General features: G+C 43.5%; 1 protein-coding gene across 10 annotated transcripts in view; it reads right to left on the reverse strand.

Annotated features, from left to right (window-relative positions):
* Window positions 1–3945: 3945 nt before the first annotated feature.
* Window positions 3946–22357, reverse strand: part of LDLRAD4 (low density lipoprotein receptor class A domain containing 4) — a 446159-nt gene continuing 427747 nt past the window's right edge. For 8 of the 10 annotated variants that reach the window (XM_043559415.1, XM_043559419.1, XM_043559412.1 and 5 more), the window contains 2 exons: window positions 12833–12886; window positions 3946–11308 (listed from right to left, as the gene is read on the reverse strand). In XM_043559415.1, coding sequence (XP_043415350.1) covers window positions 10778–11308; window positions 12833–12886 — 585 coding nt within the window. In that variant the 3' untranslated portion in view covers window positions 3946–10777. The remainder of the gene's footprint in view (window positions 11309–12832; window positions 12887–22357) is intronic. The other 2 variants (XM_043559416.1, XM_043559418.1) reach the window with 1 other exon arrangement.

Here is a 22357-nt window from a genome sequence, read left to right on the forward strand (position 1 = left end):
ATTTTATTTCTTCCTTTTCAATTCTGATAACTTTTATTTCTTTTTCTTGCCTGACTGCTCTAACTAGGACTTGCCAGTACTGTGTTGAATAGGAGTGGTGAGAGTGGCAACTTTGTCTTATTCCCAATCTTAGACAAAAAGCTTTCAACATTTTACCATTGAGTATGATGTTAGCTGTGTGCTTGTCACATATGCCCTTTATTATAAGGTGTGTTCCTTCTGTGCCTAATTTAAGTGTTTTTATCATGAACAGATTTGTTTTAAATACATGTCTTTGATGTTTATTTTTGAGAGAGGGAGAGACAGAGCGTGAGTGGGGGAGGGGCAGAGAGAGAGGGAGACACAGAATCCAAAACTGAGCTGTCAGCACAATGCCGGACACAGGGCTGGAACTCACGAACTGCAAGATTATGACCTGATGCTTAACCAACTGAGCCACCCAGGCACCCCATGAACAGATTTTGAATTTTGTCAAATCCCTTTTCTGCATCTCCTAAGATGATACGATTTTCTTTCCTTCTATTAATGTGATGTGTCACATTGGTTAATTTGCCTCTGTTGAGTTATCCTTACATCACAGGGATGAATCCCACTTGATTATGGTGAATGATCCTTTTAGTGCTGCTGAATTGATTTGCTAATATCTTGAGCATTTTGCATCTCTCTTCATCAGGGATATTGGCTTGTAATTTTATTTTCTACTAGTGTCCTTATCTGGCTTTGGTATCAGGGTAATGTTGGCCTTATAAAATGAATTTGGGAGTATTCTCTCCTCTTCAGTTTTTTGGAAGAGTTTGAGAAAAATGGGGTTCTTTCAATGTTTGGTAAAATTTACCAGTGAAGCCATCTGGCCCTGGGCTTTTCTTTGTTGGGACATTTTTTTTATTACTGATTCAATCTCCTTACTAGTAGTCTGTTCAGATTTTCTGTTTCTTCCTGATTCAGTCTTAGTGGGTTGTATGTTTCTAAGAATTTTTCCTTTCTTCTAGGTGGTCTAAGTTGTTGGCATATGGTTGCTCAGAGTAGCCTCTTATGATTGAATTTCTGTGGTATCAGTTTCCCTTTTCACTTATAATTTTGTAACTTTGTTGATTTGTTCTTTTTTTTCTTGGTTTGTCAATTTTGTTTATCTCTTCTAAGAGCCAACTCTTAGTTTGGTTAAGCTTTTCTGTTGTTTTTCTATTCTCTGTTTCACTATTTCTGCTCTGATTTTTATTTCCTTCTTTCAGCTAACTTTGGGCTCACTTTGTTCTTTTTCTAGTTCCTTAAGACTAGAGGTATAGGTTGTTTATTTGGTATCTTTCTTGCTTGTTAATGTAGGTGTTTATTGCTATGAATGTCCTTAGAACTGCTTTTGCAGCATCCTGTAGATTCTGATATTTTTTGTCTCCATTTTTGATTGTCTCAAGAAACTTTTATTTAAAAAAAAGTGTACTTTGAGAGAGAGAATGCGAAAGCAAGAGAAAGGGGAGGGGCAGAGAGAGAGAGGGAGGGAGAGAATCTCAAGCAGGCCTCACACGGGCAGCATGGAGCCTGACACATGGCTTGAACTCACAAACCATGAGATCATGACCTGAGCTGAAACCAAGAGTTGGATGCTTGACTGAGCCACCCAGGCGTCCCTCAAAAAAAATTTTAAATTTCTCCTTTAATTTACTCTGGTGCTTGTTTCTTTCACTGGCATTTTAAGCTGCAGTGGTTGGTGTAGACAGCATTCCAAGGCAAAGTGCTGTCTACAGGTCTATAGTAATTGGGCAAAATGTTTTTAAGTTAAATCTAGAATATGGATGTTGTAACAATAGCAGCTCCTTTCATCGAGAGCCCCTCGTGGCAAGCACACTCCATTCTCCCGGCTTCCCATGGGCATTCCTGTTGGACAGGTAACATTTAAAAACAACTGCCCATCAGGTACATTAAATTGAGATAAGGCTAATATTTGAACCTACAGGTCTGTAGGCTCCAAAGCCTGTGCTTCCCTTTAATTGTAAGTAGGAAATCTCAGAGGAGGGACAGATGCCAAATCGTCATAGAGCCCATGCCAAAGATGGGAGTGACAGTGCCCTCACTCTGCAGCAGTTCAGGGCAGAGAGCAGACGAGGAGGGGTTGGGGTCACCTGGCCCACCACAGTCTAGAGACTGACCTTTGTACTCCGGCTTCAAAGCATGCTTACAGATGCATGGTAACAGTAGCCACAGCACAACTCTAAATGCAAATGGCTTTGTAAACAGGTAAGTTATACAAGAGCTTCTGTATACAATTGTCTATAAATATATATACATGCATCCTGGTAAGGCATTTTGAAAGTCTGCATTTCAGTCACACTGTGCTGTGTTCAAATGACTACAGCTGTAGCATTGACACTTCTGATTTTTTAGAAGAGTATGTGAAATAGGGCGAATGAGGTTTGTAAAAGCTACAGTCTGAACAGAAACATGATGTTAAAACAAAGAACTTCGCAACTGCTAAATTTTTACTTTTTGGCTGCTATTTTAAAATGAACATTTAAATTAGAATCCATTCAAAGCAAAACAGCATAATGAGCAATCTAATTATGATGTTCTAAGTAACAGACTCATTATAGACTGTTATGTGCAAGTATCATCATGGAGAGTCAGAAATGCAGTGTTTTATTCCAGGGCTCACTATGAGTGGATCTCTGGAAGAGGACACCCTGTGTTTCCAAATGTTCCCTTAAGGGGGCAGGGAGAGGGCAGCCTGAGGAGTGTGATTATCCAGTGCTCTGCTTAGCAGCCAGCAGCTCTACTGTTTCACAAGCTAATGTACAGAATTAAGTTGGTCAAAGGAAGCGGGAGATTGGAAAGGTTTGGGGTCCAAGGCAGGCACGTGCTGGCAGCACTGAAGAACAGCAGATAACTCCCCAGGTCCCCAGGGTGGGACACAAGGAAGTTGAGGCAGAAGGAGAGATCATCACGGAGAGGAGGTGTTAGGTTCTGTTCATGTCCTGTGCTAAGTATAGGCCTAGCTGGGAAAACTGTGGATCCAGAACTGGGTGTTTCTCTCCCCAGCCAGCAGTGCCTGGCTCTTCCAAGGACCCACTTGAATGTGGTGTGACTGTGGCAGAGGCATGAGAACTCCACTCCAGTGCTCTGTGGCCATTGTCATTTCAGCGCCAGCCAGGAGGGACAGCTTCTGGGCTTGCTGGCAGCTTCCAGACCACAGGTGTCTGGATTTTTCTGCCTTAGGGCTTCTTCAGAAGTCTTCAGTTCTCACCCAGGGCGACTGGCTGGGAAGATAACCCCAAAGGGCAACCCTCAATAGTGGAGAATGGTCCGTCTCCCTACCTCCCCTGCTTCTTGGCACCATCCTGAGCCCCAATTGCCTACAGTGGAAATGAGCATGAACACTTTGTCTCCCTTGTCTCTCATTACCTGCTTCATCCTCTGGGAACAGCTCCCAGACAAGGGTACCCTTCAAGTTACCCTCATGGAGATCCTCAGCTCAGCTTTTGCTTTCAGGGAACCTTACACAGAGACAGCTACCACTTGACTCTTGGTATAGACTCCTTGTGGCAGAGGGAGAGTTGGAGGGAGCTGTTTCTCTGCTGTGACAGGCACACTCCAGGGTTTAGTGAACAGGATCAAGTAGGCATCTCAAGCTCCCAACCCCCTCCTTCCTGTGCAGAACTTTGTCCATGAGGAAAGTTTATAATCTCTCAATGAAGGAAATTTTAGAGTCCTTTTGCTACATGATCACAGACTGAAAACTTCCAATGCCAAGAAACTAAACCTCTGAGGCATCTGTCCCCTCCTCAGGCACCTGGGCTCCAGTGAAGCAGTTCTCAATGGCTTCTCCCATGATGAGACTTGAGGAAAATCCCTGAATGTTTCTCTGAGACCGGGTTTTAAAACACGTGTAGTTTTCTCCCCCCACATAATGTGCTTTGTTTTTGAAAGATTACAAGAAAGAAAAATAGGAGACACATGTATATCACTGATTATTTTTAATGATTTTATGCTATGGTTTGACCACAGCACTAAGAACAAGCAGAAAAAGCTGATTTCATAACTAACAGCACTTAGAGCAACATCTTTAAAAGTATTGCAATTACAGACCTTAGGTCTAAGAACTACATCACCATTGCTCAGTTAAAAGAGGCAGATACACAACAGTTGGAAATATTTCTCTGTGTATAACTGGAAATTATTCTGAAAAGTAAGCACAAATAGCTGTTAAACACTTTAATGACTTCTGATTATCAGAGCTCACATGAACTACTGAAAAGTTCATATACAGTTTGTACTTTTTTAGTAGGCTGCTTTATAATAAAAATTAAATGAACTAAATGCTGTGAATAGTGTTTTACACGTTTTAAAATAGCTTTAAACTAGACAAATACAATTAGAAAATGTGATTTTTGAAAGCCATGAAATGAAAAATAGCAATATACTGACAAGCACATTAAAATAAACCAGTATCATTAACAGTAAAGTTTAAGCCTCAGTTCTGTAGAAAGGAAGCAATGGTGCGGTAACACACTTTAGTACCTCTGAGTCTAGAACATTCTCTGATGACACTCATGCTCAACAGTTCTCCCAAGAGATGGAACCTGGAAGGGTGGAAGTGTTGCTCCTGACAGCAGTGAGCCTTGTCTCCTGATGCTGAACCAGAAGCACGAGGGGCCCCTGCAGGACACACAAGGGGCGCAGACGGTGGGGGCTGGACAGGACAGACCACCCACGAGGTTAACTATCTTGTCATGCCCTTTCAGAACAGTGAGAGAAGGGCTGGTCTTTAGTCCTTCAGCATCAAGAGTTGCATTGTAGAGGTGTTTTCAGTTTAAGGATAATCGGTAATAATTTGCTTTCTGGAGGATAAGGGCATGATTCTCTTGTGTTTTCAAAATCAGAACATACACCACAGAGCAAATAAAAAACATGAAATTTATTATTCTGGTGACAGAATAGAGTGGAACTGTGGATCAGATGGGCAAAACTTCACTGACTGCCTTTACGGACAACACCAGAAAGGATGTGCACACCCATGGTTCAGTGGTTTTAGCAAAAATGTGCTAGGCTTTTCTTTTTCTTTCTTTCGTATCAGGATATTTGAAAATAAATGCAGAGGTCCTAACAGAGGCTAACACTGAGCTGGAAGGATAGATGCTGCGTAAGAGGTGTGACAGAACATGCAACTGAAAACATAATCCCTAACCGCTGGCAAAACCTAGTTTGTCAAGATCACCACGAGACGCCAACAGGAATGGATAGAAGATTCTTCACTTGGCTGGCTGATAGCTAATTCTCTGCTAATGATAACCCAAAAGAAAACAAGTTTTTCTAAGAGTGGGGTCTTCTCCTAAGTGTTTTTGTTTTTCCTGAGATACTTTTTCCCTACAAACCCATTGGTTCATTGGCTCCATAGCTTCGGTTTGTCAAAGAAAAAGGCACAGAGAGACTAGGGACACAGATGGCCAACAAGGCCTCTGTACTGAACAAAGTCCTCTTCTGCAGCCTGATTTACTTAACCGGGACATTAGTTTTGCAATTTTAACGACATGTGCACTTTTCTCTGGGGTTTGACGTCTTTGTTATTCTACAACATAGTATCTTTTCATAAAACAAGTTGCAAAAATTTTTCTGTTACACTGGTCCAACTGAGCATCACTGAAGAGATTAAAATGAGAAGCATCTAATGGCAACCAAAAAGCTGTAGGATTTTTTTTTAAGGGTTTTCACAGCAAAGGTGCAACTCTCAATTGCTATACATATGCTGGTCATAAACAGTGGCTTGCTTGTTCAGACTTCTTTCCCTTGTGTTATAATATTGATATTTAATAGGAAAATAAACTACATAGACTTTTATCTGTATGCATCCATTTGCAAATTTCCTTACAAAAGAGGACAAAGCACATAGGCATTCACAAATTCTATGCCATTTCTGTTAAAATCGGTATCTATACATTATATTACAGTATTAACAATTTTTTCTACCCATTGGGTAGGATATGTGCATAATATATTCAAGTTATATACAGCACCTTACAAATAAAAACAGAAGACAGACAACTGAAAAAGCACCATTGTAAGTGAGGCACAACAAAGGTGGGAGCAGAGTGCGGCAGTGGGGGCTCAGTTCCTGGGTCTGCTGATGTCAGCACAAGACCCCGTGGGGGCTTCAAAGCGACTGGCATGCAGAGCTCTTTGGAACACCATGGGCAACATGACATGCGAGTAGTGCGTCGGGACCCCCACCACACTGCACACAGACAAGCACACGCAGAGGAAGGAAAGAGGATGAAAGGAAGGCAGCGCTTTCTTGGCAAGGCATTCGGCTCACACACACCAGCTTCCTGACACAGCCGGCCTGGGAAGCAGCAGCAGCAACAGCAGCAAACAACTGTCTAACCCTGGCAGTAAATTACAAACTTAAACTATGCAAAAGATGCAGTACTTTGGGTAGTAAACTAACCTCAGCTGAAATCTTGGTTCCTGAAAACTGTAGGCTATGGTGAGGCAGGTATTTCACACAGTCCGTCACTGACCTATGGCCAGGCTCTGGCAGCTGGCATCAGGGGAGCAGCAAAGCTGCTGAGACTAACTTTTGTGATCTGGGGTGAAAGCACTTTCTTCATCTGTGACTTGGATGGGCAACTGGTACCTACAGTGTTGCTCACACTAAGGAGGGGACACCCACCAGCCCGTCCCCCAGTCGTGTCATTTTATTTGGGTTCACCAAGGCCAAGGTGATCTGGGTGAATGTCAGCAGAACGAAGCCTGTATCACGGTCATTCAGCGATGATTGGGGACGCTGGCAGAGCGAGGAGGCGGGCTTGCGGGGGGGGGTTGCCTGGTGCCAAGCATGGGCATATGTCTTGCTTTAGTCACACAGACAAAATCAAAAAGTTAACAAAAACCAAGTGTCCTTCCCAGTTTTTTTTTTTCTTTGCACACTGCTGAGCTTTGGGAATCTGAAGAAAAATGAAAGGGATACCAAACGACATGCAGTTAATGTTGCCGCTCTAAGCGGCAAGCCTCAAGCAGGGGCCCCAGCCCAGCAAACACAGCTGGAGCGTGCTGGGGAACAGCCCCCGGCCCTGCCTCCAAGGCCCCGACCCCAGGAACCTCCTACAGGCAATCCTTAGAAAAGCAACTGGATGGAAGGTGACTGAGCCTTGTCCAGGGGCAACTCTGCTTCCAAGTGGAAGGCTGCCATTTGACCAGATTCTAGGTCAGAGCAGCTCTCTAGCAGCGCATGCATGTGAGCCTGTCCCATTCTTACAAAGTACAGGCAAAGAAGATCAATGAAGATATTCAGAAGCCCAAGACGGACACCGTCATCTGTGTGCCACATTCCTATGTGGGTGCTTCTGAAGGCCTGCCATCTGCCCCTGTGCTCTCCCAAGAGTTTGAGCTACAATCAGTGGATACAAATGTAGTCCTCATGACAAGTCTTCGTAAAGTTTCATTAGCTATGCTCTTCGGCTATCTTGAAATTTCTTGTGGGCTGGGTGTCCATATGCATATATGGTGGTGAAGATCAGAGGGCATGCTTGCCAAGCTCCTTTAACACTAAATTTTCGTCAGGTACACAAAGAATGGAGCAACTTTTACTTAAGTACATAATTTGTTTAGCAAAATCTCTTGTACTAAGGACTGCTTTGGTGACTCAAGAACAGTAGACTTTCTGCAAAAGCAAATATACTCCTGAAAACTGTGTTCCTAGAAATGGGATTCAACATGCCTTGGGTTTCATGCTCCTGGAAGTCCCAAGACAATGGATGGAAACGTCACAGCAGGATGCCCAGGAGGACCCCTTCCCACCCACTGCTCCTTTGAACGATACAATTCTTTATTTTTAACACCCTACTGAAATAATAAACCTACCACAGATTGCCTAAATCTGGTTCCCAAGCCAGACCCTTGTGTCCTCCAAGCATGTGATCTTCTTGAACATTCACCCCCGTACAAGCTGCCTCCGCACGGCACCCCTTGACCTGCACAGAGCCAGTGAGGGGCAATGCTGTGCAAACAGGGCGGTCACTTTCCAAGAAGCTATGGATCACCTTCTCCCCGTGGCAGAGGAAATTGACTATTAATTCAATTCACGACCTTGGCTTTTAAATTAATTCATTACAGAGGTCCAGCCTCAAGGACCATTAAGTCATGGTTTGATAGGGCTGTGTCTTTAAATAACTAACTCAAAGGGCAATTCTCCAGGGTGGAAGAATGGGAAGAACCTCTTCTGAAAGATGATTAAAGTTATTTGAATTAAATAATTGCTTCGCCAAAACTGTGAACATCTGCAAAACATTCATATACTTGCAAAGTGACTAAGGAATTTACCGGTTTCTGACCATAGCTCATTTCTTGTAGCAGGTAGAACAATAAGGATTGTGAAACCATTTTGAGCTAGAGCTATACGGGTGGGGGGTTCACCCTTTATCAAAATTGCAGGTGAGGCTTAGAATGGTAACCAACCTCCTCTTGCATCTGACAGGACACCTGATCCATAATTTACCCTGAGCCCCCATAGGTGCTGCCATCCCTCTACAGGGTGAGTCAAGGCTTCATGCCAAGGGGATGCCCAGCTGCCTTAAGTGCAGGCCTGTGACCCAGGCAGTGAGCTGAACTGCGGGAGCACCTGCAGCATGGGAGAGGCAGCCTCCAGGTCCAAGTCCAGGCTCCCAGCGATCTGCCCGATCTCAGAATCCCTGCAGCAACGCCCGACACACACACTTTCAAATAAGGTCTGATGCCTGAGTTGCAACTGCTGCTCACATTTTCTCTCACTCTCCTTTTAAGAGTTTGACTAGTTCTGTGGATCTTAACCGTGGGAAATGGAGGAATCTAATAGAGATTCCAATCCTGAAAACAAAACAAAAACCAGCCACTTACTGACCAAGAGAAGCAACAGAAAGAAGCAGCCGACAGGACTTTTAGTTCAGAACATTCTCCAGCCCCCAGCCCACAGCACAAAGTCACCTCCCTGAGAAACCACCTTGGAGACCCACAAACAGACACGAACACACGTGTGCCGACGCAGCATTAAAACTGCGGAGATCAGAGTCACCAAGCCATCATTCCAGTCCATTCATTGCTCTACATGCATAGGCCAAAGGGGCCTGGCCAGCCCAGGGTAGGCAGCGGTGGACAAGCCCTCCTGGGGCGTGGCGCAGCCTAACCCTCAGGCTATGGCTGACAGGCCAGATGGCAGCTTCCACAGAAGGAAGTTATCCATTCCACATGAGAGCGAATGTTTGTAAATATCAAGGATTTTAAAGCTAAGACTAACAATATTTAAAATTAGCTTTCTAGTTGCATTTTAACTGCATGTTGTGCTTTTTATCCTGTGCTCTTATGGTCATGCCTCCCCCCGACCCCGCCCTGCACTATCTGTAACTGTCCAGTTCTGGCCACCACCGCCCAGGGAAAGGAAACTCCCCTGGGAGCTGCGGTGGGTCCTGAACACTGCACTCCTTCGAGAGTGACATGCAACGGCTTGTTATTGTGCTCTGCACCATGGTGTTCTCTCATTCACTCTCCAGGGGCTTCCTGCACACGGAGAAGCCACTGGTGGCATCCCTGGCACACCGAGGCCGGGCAGGCCACGCGGGGACCACTACCTCTCGAGCACTGACCAGCTGTCTGGGCTTGAACTGAACTATCTGCTATCTAGAAAAGGAGAGAGACAACGGGAATACACTGAGAAGTCACGTATTTCAACAGTATTAAGAATAACCACCTTGCACTTTAAACAATTTATTGCATAAAATAATGTATGTGTCTGAGTATATTTCATGCTACAGTGAAAAAAACCCTCTAAATTACTGAAGAAACTGCACTGCTGGAGGACAGGGGCAGCACTGCATGATACTGGGTACATAAATGCAAGTGTCAGGTTCAAATGTAATAAAATATGCAGCCTAAGACTAGCAGAGTAACACAACACATCAGAAATGCTGGGATTTAGTATTTCCTCTCTTCCATCCAAAAGTCTCCAAACACTTCGGTGACGCACTGCTACATGATGCAGACTCTTGTCACACTGCCTTGGTTTCTGTAAGCTGGCATGTGTTAGGCTACAACCCCAAACATCTTTTCTCACGTGAGTATGGGGAACACTCCAGGTGCTCCTTGGGCCTAATAAGAATCCATAGGTGAGAAGACAACATACAGAACTCCACACAGAACAGTTCCCTCGTATATAAACATTTAGATAGTGCAACTTTCAAAAACACATCATCACAACACAAATTAGCTCCTTGCGCTCATCTAACTTCTTCACGTTATACCTTGGCACACAAAACGGGAATTCTGAATCATATTTTTAAAACAAAATAAAAGTTCCACACCTTGGGAGAAAAAGCAAACTGGCCAATACTTCCCCGTGATAATATATAATAATGCATCCTTCTTTATCAATTGATTATAAACCAGGCCATTCTGGCCTCTTTCTCTGCAAAGTCTCCTTTCATAATTAAATAAATCAAATACCTCTGTGGGTTTTATTTCATGATATCTTCAAAGCATCCCTTTCTCTGTGTTCCCATGCCCGCCCTTTGCCAAAACCAGCCCCCGTCCTGATGCCTGTCCCCAAATAAACACTGTTTGCGGTCAGACCGGATGGAAGTTTGTATTATTTCAGTCTAGTCTGCATGCAATTCCCCTGAAAGGAATCAGAAACAAAGACCATGTTTGCACATTTGGTTTTACTTCGTTGTAGCACGTGAAACGGAACAACACTGTGCCTGGGAGCGGAGGCAATGAGGCCCTCATTCCTCCTTGGCTTCTGCCTCCTCCAGTGCACGTCAGAGGGTCAGACGAGGTTCCCAGGCTTCCTGTCCTTGCCCTGGATGGGCAGCACCGTGCCCCCTGAGCTGTCCTGCTGAAACGGCAGTCTGCTCCCCCTGTGTGCGCTGCTGTGCTGGTGATGGAAGAAAGAGGCGCCAGGGTAGTGGCCCATCACCTCACTGTAGGTCGGGGGCGGCCCCTCCATCCTCCCGTTACTGCTGCAGGTGCTGGCACTTATGCCCGAGTTGCTACTCGGCGGACACGGGCCCCCACTGTACACAGAAATGTCTATCAAATCGCTGTCGAATATGGTTCGGTTGGGCGGGGCCCTCACAGATTCTCGGTTGAGTTCCCTCTGCTGTTCAGGGTCCCTGAGCTGCAGGGCGCAGGGCCCCTGGTAAGGAGGCGGCTCCTCCCCATCGGATAGGGAGATGGTGGGAGGAAGGTCGATCTCGTGCTGCACGTAGGGGTAGGTGGGCTGGAAGCGGCTGAACCGGTCCCTCTGGATGAAGGATGGGGCAGTAAACCTGTCCCTGGACCGCGGGGCATACATGATCTGCAAGGGAAGAGGAAAGGGTTGAAGACATTCGTGACACAATAGTGATCACGAATGGGATGGTATCAAGGAAAGTCATGCTTGATCTTGATCTATGTTCTCAGCAGTTTGAAGACTTTCCAAACAGTCCTCAAAACAGGAAACAACAGGAAAAGACTATTTCAGGAAAAAAAAAAAGTAGTTTTCTTATTCCTCGTGACCTACAACATTAGCTGGGCAAACTATGGTTTATCTAGCATGGTTTCACTGTGGAGAACTGTGGTTAACTGAGAATTTGGGTTTAATGGGAGTTGCTGTGTATGCTGTGTATACATTTTCTGATGGTTCCTTTAGAATATGACAGCAATTTCCAGAGTGCAGTAAACAGTAACAGAGTGGAAAGCGCTGTTGGGGGCGGGAGGGGGGGGAGGCGCTCCAGGACTGCCCACCAGGTGACTGGGTCCGGGCCCTACCCCTTCACCTGAGGGGACTTCACCAGAGTGAGGGGACTGGGCCACCCGTGCTCTCACCTGTGGCTCAGAAGAGTGGGGCATAAGTTCAATTGCACGCAATGGTACTTGCAGCAGGTATAAGGCATTGGGTCTATGTATGAAATACTATAGAGCATGTTACTCTATCAATTACTTAAGAAAATACAGAACACATGACTTCTTTTTCTTTCTGATTTCTAGGCTTTTCTAGTTGTTTCATTCTGAATAAAAGTTTCCTGAATATTTTTAGTAATTGACATGAAAAATATTCTGTACTCCAAAGTAAATATGATTACAGATTTGTTTTCCCAAAATGAAGCCAGGTACTGGACTTCTTACATAATCCTCACGCTTCTTCCACCATCCAAATTTCTTCTAGAGGAAAGACACAGATATATGTCTCCACTGATTTCTCTCACACCATATTTTTAACTTATAGGCAAAAAAATATGTTATTTTAAAAATCATATTCGTTTTTCTAATGTGTATTTATTTATTTATTTTTTTGAGAGAGAGAGAGAGAGAGAGAGTGCGCAAGCAGGAGAAGGGCAGAGACGGGGAGGACAGAGGATCCAAAGCAGGCTCTGTGCTGACAGTAGCAAGCCTGACCCGGAGCTCAAACTCACAAACTGTGAGATCATGACCTGGGACGGAGTCGGACGCTTAACTGACTGAGCCAGCCAGGTACCTCTAAAAGTCATATTATTAAATTGAGAGATGTATTTATAAACTATACCCACATCTGCCAAGCCTCATTATTAGCAGCTTATGGGATCATGTAAAGATCAGTGATTCTCAACTTGGTTTCTATAAGGAGCAAAGATAATCCCTAGGAAATTCTAGGGAAAAACTCCTCCCCACCTTTTTAACCAAGGTTCCAGCATATGCCTTCAGTGAAATGTGTTCTTTCTTAATCTGTGCTGTAATACACTTAGCCCTTCCACCAATTTTGTTGCAATGGTTTATTCCTGTCCTCCCCTCCCCTCCCCTCTGCACACACGGGTGCAGCAGCCACCTCCTGTTGCCTGCCCCCAACCCTTCCCCAAATCCTTACCTCTGAGGCCCCTGGCCGAGGCCCGGAGCTGTCTGAAGGCCACAGGCGCCCTTCCTGGCAGGGGTGGGGGGGTGGGCAAGAAACATCACAAGAAAATCATTAGTTTCATACAACAGCACTCAAAATCAAGGAATCACATTCCTCTTTTGATAGCAGCACACCTGTTTAGAACATGGAATGACCCTTAAAGAACTGGTCCTTTTTCACACCTAACATCTAAAACAGAGAATTGTGACCACAAGGAAAAGTTAGGAGGTTTGGTCTTAGCCACAATAGATTTTAAAATAGATCTGAGGGCGCCTGGGTGGCGCAGTCGGTTAAGCGTCCGACTTCAGCCAGGTCACGATCTCGCAGTCCGTGAGTTCGAGCCCCGCGTCGGGCTCTGGGCTGATGGCTCGGAGCCTGGAGCCTGTTTCGGATTCTGTGTCTCCCTCTCTCTCTCTGCCCCTCCCCCGTTCATGCTCTGTCTCTCTCTGTCCCAAAAATAAATAAACATTGAAAAAAAAAAAATAAATAAAATAGATCTGAAGTCAGGGTGCCTGGGTGGCTCAGTTGGTTAAGTGTCCAACTTCGGCCCAAGTCATGATGCCCACAGTTTGTGGGTCTGTGCTGACAGCTCAGAGCCTGGAATCTGCTTGGATTCTGTGTCTCCCTCTCCCTCTGCCACTCCCCTGCTCATGCTCGGTCTTTCTCTCTCAAAAATAAATAAACACTAACAAAAAATTCAAATAATAATAATAAAATAGTTCTGAAGTCAAATATGTGCCAAACTATACAGCTGTATTTTTGCAATACATTCAAAATGTCCTCACGGTCACATTCAATCACCACTTGGATCTGCGTAGGGTCTGGGTGAATCTAAGCTCTTATTTGGAGGCCAACCCCCCATGCAGATGTGCACTAACCGCCTTGGTCCAAGCACCAGACCATGCCCTTGTGAACTGCAACCAGCTTTGACCTAAGCAGCAGCAGGAGTAGAAGAAAAGCACTACCCAGCCACACAGTGGGTTGGCTTTCACACTGAAAACTGAGTTTCCAAAGCCCAAATGCCCTTCAAGTGTCTTCTGGTGAATTTATTCTGTAGCCCATATGTTCACACAGGCAGATTTAACTTGACATCTAGTTGTTTAGTATCTTTTTCAAAAATGTTTGATCAGACTGACAAGGTGACAAGCAAACAGATATTATTAAGGGTTATTTCTAACACCACAGACTTGTTTAGAAGGCATTTTGATATATTATCCCTTTTGAACCCAAATCGTTGGCTATTAGCAAGTGTCTCCTGGGCTATTTATTAGCTTAAGGCCTATTACTGTAATAAAGAGAATAAGAACACTTGGCTTGGCAGTGAGGGTAGAGGAGGGAGATGCCTATACTTCTGGATTCCTAGGAATATGCATTTAAGACCCTGTGCCATCACTGAGCCTCCTGAAGTCTTAAAAATGCCCACATGTAGACCTGTGAGGTAAAACATCTCTAAGTCTTCAGATGCAAAGGCCAACCCTCTCTAACTCCCTTTTGTAGGCCTGAATTCTAATTCAAACACTCCCTTTGCAGCTAAACGTGTGTTTGTCCAGTACATACAACCTGTTCCTAAGATACCCGCAGGACATCATGGAATCAGTGGCAAAAATATGATCAGGCCCAGCTGTGTTTAGAGGAAGTTGGGGCTTAGGGTCTGACGATAAAATTATGTAATGGACCATTATGGCTCTGGCATGACGACAGGTGACAACCCCAAGTCGAATCTAATAACGTAGCTGAGCCACACCCAGAGGCGGCCCTGCACCAGGCGCAGGTAGCTTGCACTGCACTTCAGAGCACAGGTTCCTTTGGATCAAAGCAAAACAATCAGTATGGCTTTGGGTGGTTGTGGTCACTCTCATATTGAAACCAGCGTAAAAAGTAATCCTCGGAGATAATTTCTACAACTCGTAATTCTGCCCTAGCTCCTTTTCCTGTCCTTTAGATGAGCTCAGTGCCAGTCCTGCTCCTGTGCACTGGTCCCCGCCCCGATCCTGAGAACTGGCACCACGCGACAGCGAAAGCAGCAGATTAGAGCACAGTGCGCAGCATAAGGGCCAGAACCACGGCACCATGTGAAACGGGAGGCACATGATCCAAAAGTAGGGGCTTGCACATTTTCTGAAAATGGAAATAACCATCCTCAATGGCTTCATTTGCCTAAAAATGAGCAAAACTGGGAAATTGCCCAGAAGAGACCAAACCTTGCGCACAAACTTCTGTTCACCAAATTTACACCTGCCTCCTTGCCACCAATTTGACTTGGCGCTTTGTGGTTTCCTGTCCCCGGGGCCTCTTAGCAGCACTGGGGCCTCTCTTGCTAACTTCAGGGACATCCTCCCTTCCTGCGGCACCTGACCTTTATGGCCACACTGCTTGATCCCTGGGGGTGCCTCCAGCTCTGCATTTGGTAAAATGTTGGGAGTTCCTCAGAGCCCCGTCTGGGGCCCCTCTCCTCTAGCAGTCTCTCTGGGCCACTCCCTCCCTCCCCAGCCCCACTGTGGGAGTCTCCTGGATACCCACAGAATGCCAGCACTGATCTGTCTGAAGTGGAGCTCATAAGCTCCTCCCCAAACCTCACATTCCTCTGCTGAGGAGGTTATCAGCACTTACCGTGCCCCTGGCCCCCAGTCCACCCCCCTCGTTGCCATCATTAATATTTTAATAATGACATGACTTATTTAACTATTCACTAACAACTCCCTGCCCCCATAATTATTCACTTTTACGGGACACGTATTTTTCAGGCCTTTGACCCACATGGTATACAGGAGATCACTAAAGCTATGAGATCTACAAGATGCTATTATGGTAGAAATGGTTAGGATCAACAGCCCAGAAAGCTGTCATTCCAGTTCTGTGCTGGTACCTGGAGAATCCAGACCCAGAAGATGGCCAGGATTCTAGAAAGACTGGATCCCACTGGATCTCAGCCGACCTGATGGTTAGCAACTTGCCTCACTCGGGCCTCATGCCGTAAGTTGCTCTGGCCACTCCCCTCCGGGCTGTCTCATGCTGGCCATCGCCAGACTGTCCTCAGTAGCACTAACTCTCACACTGTTGGCCTTGCTGATTCTTGCCCCGAGGGTGAGGTGAAGTTCTTGGACTATGATCTGACCCCAGACCAGTGTCTTCCAAGGGCCCTGTACTATCTTTTCAGATAGCTATGGCCAATTGAACTCAAAGATGTGGGCCCTCTTGTCTAGACTGCTCTGTTTCTTCATCTCCAAAACACTAGTGGTGACATTTTCAGGGAGAAGGAGCTCATCATACAGTTGGCATCTGCTCAAATGGCAGTATTTCTGGATCTTCATTATGGAACCAATGTTTATCTCAACAATGAAGGCTCTAATGTTCTTGGCCAATGCTTGTATCTTTACATGGTGTTATACTTGGAATAAGCTGTCAAATAAGATAATTCTTAAAATAGTTCATAGAAATTTGAGCAATAGGAATAAAATTTTGCTAATATTTTTATACAGGCTTAAACACATTCCTTCCATTACAGCTGTTTCCTTGTTAGAATACCCACCAAAAGGAAGGGAAGTATTTATTCATTACTTCATCATACATCTACCAAATACTTCCTGACAAGGGGTCTTGTTCCCAACACATGAGATGATGTGCATAACTCAACAGGCACTATGCCACACTTCCCCATGGTATGGAGGTTGGGATTGTTTCCCCAACCTGTTTTGTCTGTACAATCCCCGAGGTTAAGCTGTCACTCTCACCCCTTTGTTCCACTCAAGAAAGCATTCTGGAAGGTGACCTAATGTGATATTCAAGTATCACTTTGAATCAATTCTAGTTAATTTTTTTAAGGTATATTACCCTCAAATCACTCATGTTGCATCTATTATCAGTACCAGTTGTAACACACATTAAAACTGAGCAGGACAACACATGGGAGACTGTCACACTTGCTCCAGGAAGCTTACAAGAAGGGCATCCAGTCTTGGGGGTGAAGGAAGTGAGCCTTGGGTCCCTCTGTGTGTGTGTGTGTGTGGTGTCTTGCATGTATGTTACATCTAGTTATCTTCCTAGAACAAAGGCACTGTAATAAGAAAGGTAATGATCGATTATCTGATGACAACTTAATATTACCCAGATGGATAACATAGTTATCAACAGAGATGTGGACCTGTAAGGGCAAGTGAACTCTGAGCTGGGAAAGCCCTAGGCCAGAATCCTGGCCCTGCCCCTCTTCAATATGTGACTTCAGGTAAGCTTATTTAGTGTCTCCAATTTGTAAAAGGAGGTTGTTGTGAGGCTCAAATATAACAATATATGTAAATTCTTTAGTTCTATGCCTTGCATGTAAGTTTTCAGTAAATGGTAGCTATTGGCTACTTGCTGTTATACACAACTGAAGTGAGGATAATTTTCAGTTATCTCTTTTAAAATAATGAGTTCATTGAAATTTCCATATTTGTTTATTAACAATATTATTCCAAAGGTGGCATTTTGTATTTTTCAAAAATAATTTTTTGAGCATAGCTGTCACATAATGTCACATTAGTTTCAGGTATACAGCATAGGGGTATGTACATCTCATGTACATCAACATCTCTGTACATTAGGCTCTGCTCACCACAGGCGTAGCTACCCTCTGTCACCAAAGGTGGCATTTTGAATGGAAAGGCTGGACACATGAGACAGGCTTAGGCAAAACTGTGTTTATCTCACATTTCTTCAGAACCTTTCTCATAAGGTCAGAAGCTGATTCCTAAAAGCAGCATCACCCATGAGACCCCTCACAGAAAGTTCTTCCTCACAACTTCCCACCACTGGGTTTCAGCAAAACCCCAGGTGCTGCACAGAACAAAGGCCCACAGCTGCACGATGACTCTCTGTGCTCTTCAATCATTAGGTCAGCTGGCATCAGATGCCCTCTGAGGGAACCACCATGAGTACAGCCGTCAGCAGAGGCTGCCTCTGCCGCACACTGCTCCTTCTGGTGTCATGAGGTGAAGGCAGGGAGGCAGTACACAGAAAGAATGAGAGCTGGTCATAAGCTCTTATTTTCTCTTGGATCTTCTTTTATTTGTTATAATGAATCTTTACTGTGAATGAGTACATTGCTATTTGTTGCACTCACTCATGTTTGATCATCTCTGAGTAGGGTGACATTTTTGTTCTGCATCTGCAAGGCTGTGGGCAGAGCTTGGATGGCGGAAACATGCCAAGGGAGAGGCTTCCACTCATGACAGTGCCCCTCAGCCTAGATCCACAAAAAGTAACCCGAACCCCCTGGACCACCCTGGGTGACTAGCTGGTCATTAAGGGGGGGGGGGGGCTTCTGAATATACACTGTATGGAAAAGGGACATAGGACAGCCCTAAATCTTGCAGGCTTGAAGACATGTATTTTCAGACTCTTTTATTTTATTATTATTTTCTGTAAGTAGGTTCCATGCTCAGTATGGAGCTCAACGCAGGGCTTGAACTCACGACCCTGAGATCAAGACCTGAGCTGAGATCAAGAGGCAGACTCTCAACCAACTGAGCCACCCAGGCACCCTTTAGACTCCTTTATACTTGAGAAGTTTGCTTTGTGTTTTCCTCCTTCCCACTGGTGAATGAATAGCCATACTGACAGAAAAATTTCCTGTTAAGTTGAATCTGCTTGACACTAAAACATCTGCATTAAAGATAACAAATAATCACCTATCTTCCAAAGATTGTCTTTATGATGCAAAAGATCAAGATGTGTTATTTGCAGATCTGGAACACAATGACTGTATTTTTTCCCTTTAAATCTGACCATATTTTAGGGGATGGGTGGTGAGTCAGAAATCAAGACCAACTTGTCTTCTTTTATATAAACATAAAATTTACTTCCTTCATAATTTAAAAGTGTGCAGTTCTATGGCATGAAGTACATTCTCATTGTTGTGCAACTATCACAACCATCCAGCTCCAGAAATTTTTCATCTTCTCAAACTGAAATGCTGTCCTCATTAAACACCAGCTTCCCATTCCTTTCTCCCTGACCCCCTGGCAACCACCATTCTACTCTCTGTCTCTATGAAGTTGACTATTCTCAGTACCTCACATAACTGGAATCCTGCTTTTGTTCTTTTGTGGACAGATACAATATTGTGTCCTTTTTTTCACTTAGCATAATATCTTTAAGGTTCATCTATGTAGTAGCATGTGTCCACATTTCATTCCTTTTTAAACCTAACTAATTTCCATTGTTGATATGTGTCATATTTTGTTTCTCCATTCATCCACTGATGGATATTTTGGCTGTTTCTACCTTTTGACTATTGTCAATAATGCTGCTATAAACAGGGGTGTACAAATATCTCTTTGAATCTTTGCTTTTAATTATTTTGGGTATTTAACCACAAGTGGAATTGCTGGATCACATGGTAATTCTAAGGTTAATTTTTTGAAGAACCACCATACTGTTTTACTGGCAGCAGTACCATTTTACTTTCTCAGCAGCAATGTACAGCATTCCGATTTCTTCACATCTTCACCAACACTTGTTATTTTCTGGGTTGTTTTTGATAACAGCCTTCCCAATGGGTGTGATGTAGTGCCTTCTTTTCATTTTGATTTGTGTATAATTATTGTATTAACTTGAGGCTTTCCAGAGAAACAAAACCAGTAGGAAACATCATTATAAATATACACACATAAAGGAGGATATTTATTATAGGAATTGGTTTATGTGGTTTTAGAGACAGAGAAGTCCCACAATCTTCCATGTGCAAGATGGAGAACAAGGAAAGCTAGTAGTATAGTTTGGTCTGAGTCTGGTGCTCTGAGAAGCCAGGGGGCCACAAGTGTTAAGTTTTAGAGTCCAAAGGCCCAAGAACCAGGAGCTCTGATGTCTAAGGGCAGAAGATGTAACCCCCAGCTCAATAAGAAAGAGAGAAAAATTACCCTTCCTCCACCTTTTTGTTCTATTCGAGCCCACCAGGGATTGGATGATGCCTGCTCACACTGGGGAGGACAGATTTTCTTTTCTCAGTCAACTGAGTCAAATGTTCATCTCTTCCAGAATTACTCTCACAGACACATCCAAACGTAATGTTCTATTAGTTATTTTGGCATTGCTTAGCCCAGTCAAGTCGACACATAAAATTATCATCACAATTAGTGATATTGAGCTCTTCTCAGTGTGCTTGTTGGATATCTTCGCTGAAGAAATGTCTATTCAAGTCCTTTGCCTATTTTTAAATTGGGTTGTCTATTATTTTGTTGTTGAATTGTAGGAGTTCTTCATATATTCTTTTTTTAAAAATTTTTTAATGTTTATTTATTTTTGAGAGCATGAGCAGAGGAGGGGCAGACACAGAATTGGAAGCAGGCTCCAGGCTTTGAGCTGTCAGCACAGGGCCTGATCCGGGGCTTGAACTCACAACTGTGAGGTCATGACCTGAGCCAAAGTCAGACACTCAATTGACTGAACCACCCAGGTGCCCCTATATATTCTTGATACTATATGATTTGCAAATATTTTTTTCTCATTCTGTGACTTGCTTTTCCCTCCCTGGGCAGTGAACAACTTCCTTTGATGAACAACTTCTACATTTTTGAATTCTAATTTATCTATTTTTGTTGTTGTTGTTGCCTGTGTTTTTGGTGTCATATCCAAGAAATCATTGCCAAGCCCAGTTTTATGAAAATTTTCCCTTGTTTTCTTTTTTTTAAACTTTTAAAAAAATGTTTATTTGTTATTTTTGAGAGAGAGAGAGAGAGAGAGAGAGAGAGCAAGCGAGCAGGGGAGGGGCAGAGAGAGAAAGGGAGACACAATCCAAAGCAGAATCCAGGCTCTGAGCTGTCAGCATAAAGCCCAACGTGGTGCTCAAACCCACAAGCTGTGAGATCATGACCTGAGCTGAAGTCGGATGCTTAACCTACTGAGCCACCCAGGCACCCCTTCCCTTGTTTTCTTTAAGAGTTTCATGGCTTTAGGTCTTACATTTAGGTTTTTGGAACATTCTGAGATAATTTTTTGTATATGGTATAAGATGGTAAGTATTCAATGTCATTATTTTGAATGTGGACACCCAGTTTTTCCAGCACCATTAAAAAAAATTTTTTTTTAGAATTATTTATTTTTGAGAGACAGAGACACAAATGGGGGAGGGGCAGAGAGAGAGGGAGACGCAGAATTCAAAGCAGGCTCCAGGCTCTGAGCTGTCAGCACAGAGCCCAATGTGGGGCTCGAACTCACTGACTGCAAGATCACCTGAGCCGAAGTCAGACGCTCAACCAACTGAGCCACTCAGGTGCCCCTCCAACACCATTTTTTAAGACTGTCCTTTTTCCTTGAATATGGTCTTGGCACCCTTGTCAAAAATCACTTGACCATATATGGGAGAGTTTATTTCTGGGCTCTCTATTCTATTCCATTGGTCTATAATTCTGTCTTTATGCCAGTACCACATTGTTTTTTTGTTTTTGTTTTTTTTTACTCTAGCTGTGTAATAAGTTTTGAAACCAAGAAGTGTGAGACTTCCAACTTTGTTATTCTTTCTCAATATCATTTTGGCTATGGTTGGGGGGGTGGTGTAGCTACCTCCCCTGAGATAGAATATGAATTTTAGGATGGACTTTTTTTTTCTGCAAAAAAAAACATTATTGATAGGAACTGCCCTGAATCTGTAGATTGCTTTGGGTAGTACTGACATTTAAAAAATATCAAGTCTTCCAATCCATGAACACAAGATGTCTTTCCATTTGTGTCTAAATTCTTTCAGCAATGTTGTATAGTTTTCAGTGCACAAATCTTTCACCTCCTTAGTTAGGTTTATTCCTAAGTATGTTATTCTTTTTGATGCTACTTTTAATGGAATTGATTTCTTAATTTCCTTTCCAGATTGTTCATTGTTAGTGTCAAGTAGCAACTGATTTTTCCATATTGATTTTTGTATCCTGCAACTTCGCTCAATTTGTTTATTAGTTCTAGCAGGTTTTTGTTTGTTGGAATCTTTATGTTTTTCTATATATAAAATCATGATATCTCTGAACAGAGACAATTTTAATTTTTCCTTTCTAACTGGAATGTCTTTTATCTCTTCTTCTGTTGAGTTTCTCTGGCTAAAACTTTCAATAAATACAATATTGAAATAGAAACGGTGAGAGCATGCATTTTGCCTTGTTCCTGATCTTAGAGGAAAAGTTTTTGTTCCTTTACCATTAAGTATGTTAGCTGTGGGCTTTTCAAAAAATGGCATTTATTATGTTGAAATAGTTTCTTTGTGTTCTAGTTTGTTGAGTATTTGTAATCATGAAAAAGTGTTGAATGCTTTTAAAGACTTTCTCTGCATCAATGGGATGATCATGTAGTTTTCCCCCTTCATTCTATTAATGAACAGTAGATTGATTGATTTTCATATGTGGAACCATCCTCGCATTAGAGAAATAAACCCCATTTGGTCATAGTGTATAATCCTTTTAGTATTCTACCGAACTCAGTTTGTTAGTATTTTGTTGAAGATTTTTGTATCAATATTCATAAAGGATATAGGTTTATGGT

The sequence above is a fragment of the Prionailurus bengalensis genome, chromosome D3 (genome assembly GCF_016509475.1).
Source record: "Prionailurus bengalensis isolate Pbe53 chromosome D3, Fcat_Pben_1.1_paternal_pri, whole genome shotgun sequence".
Classification (NCBI taxonomy): domain Eukaryota; kingdom Metazoa; phylum Chordata; class Mammalia; order Carnivora; family Felidae; genus Prionailurus; species Prionailurus bengalensis.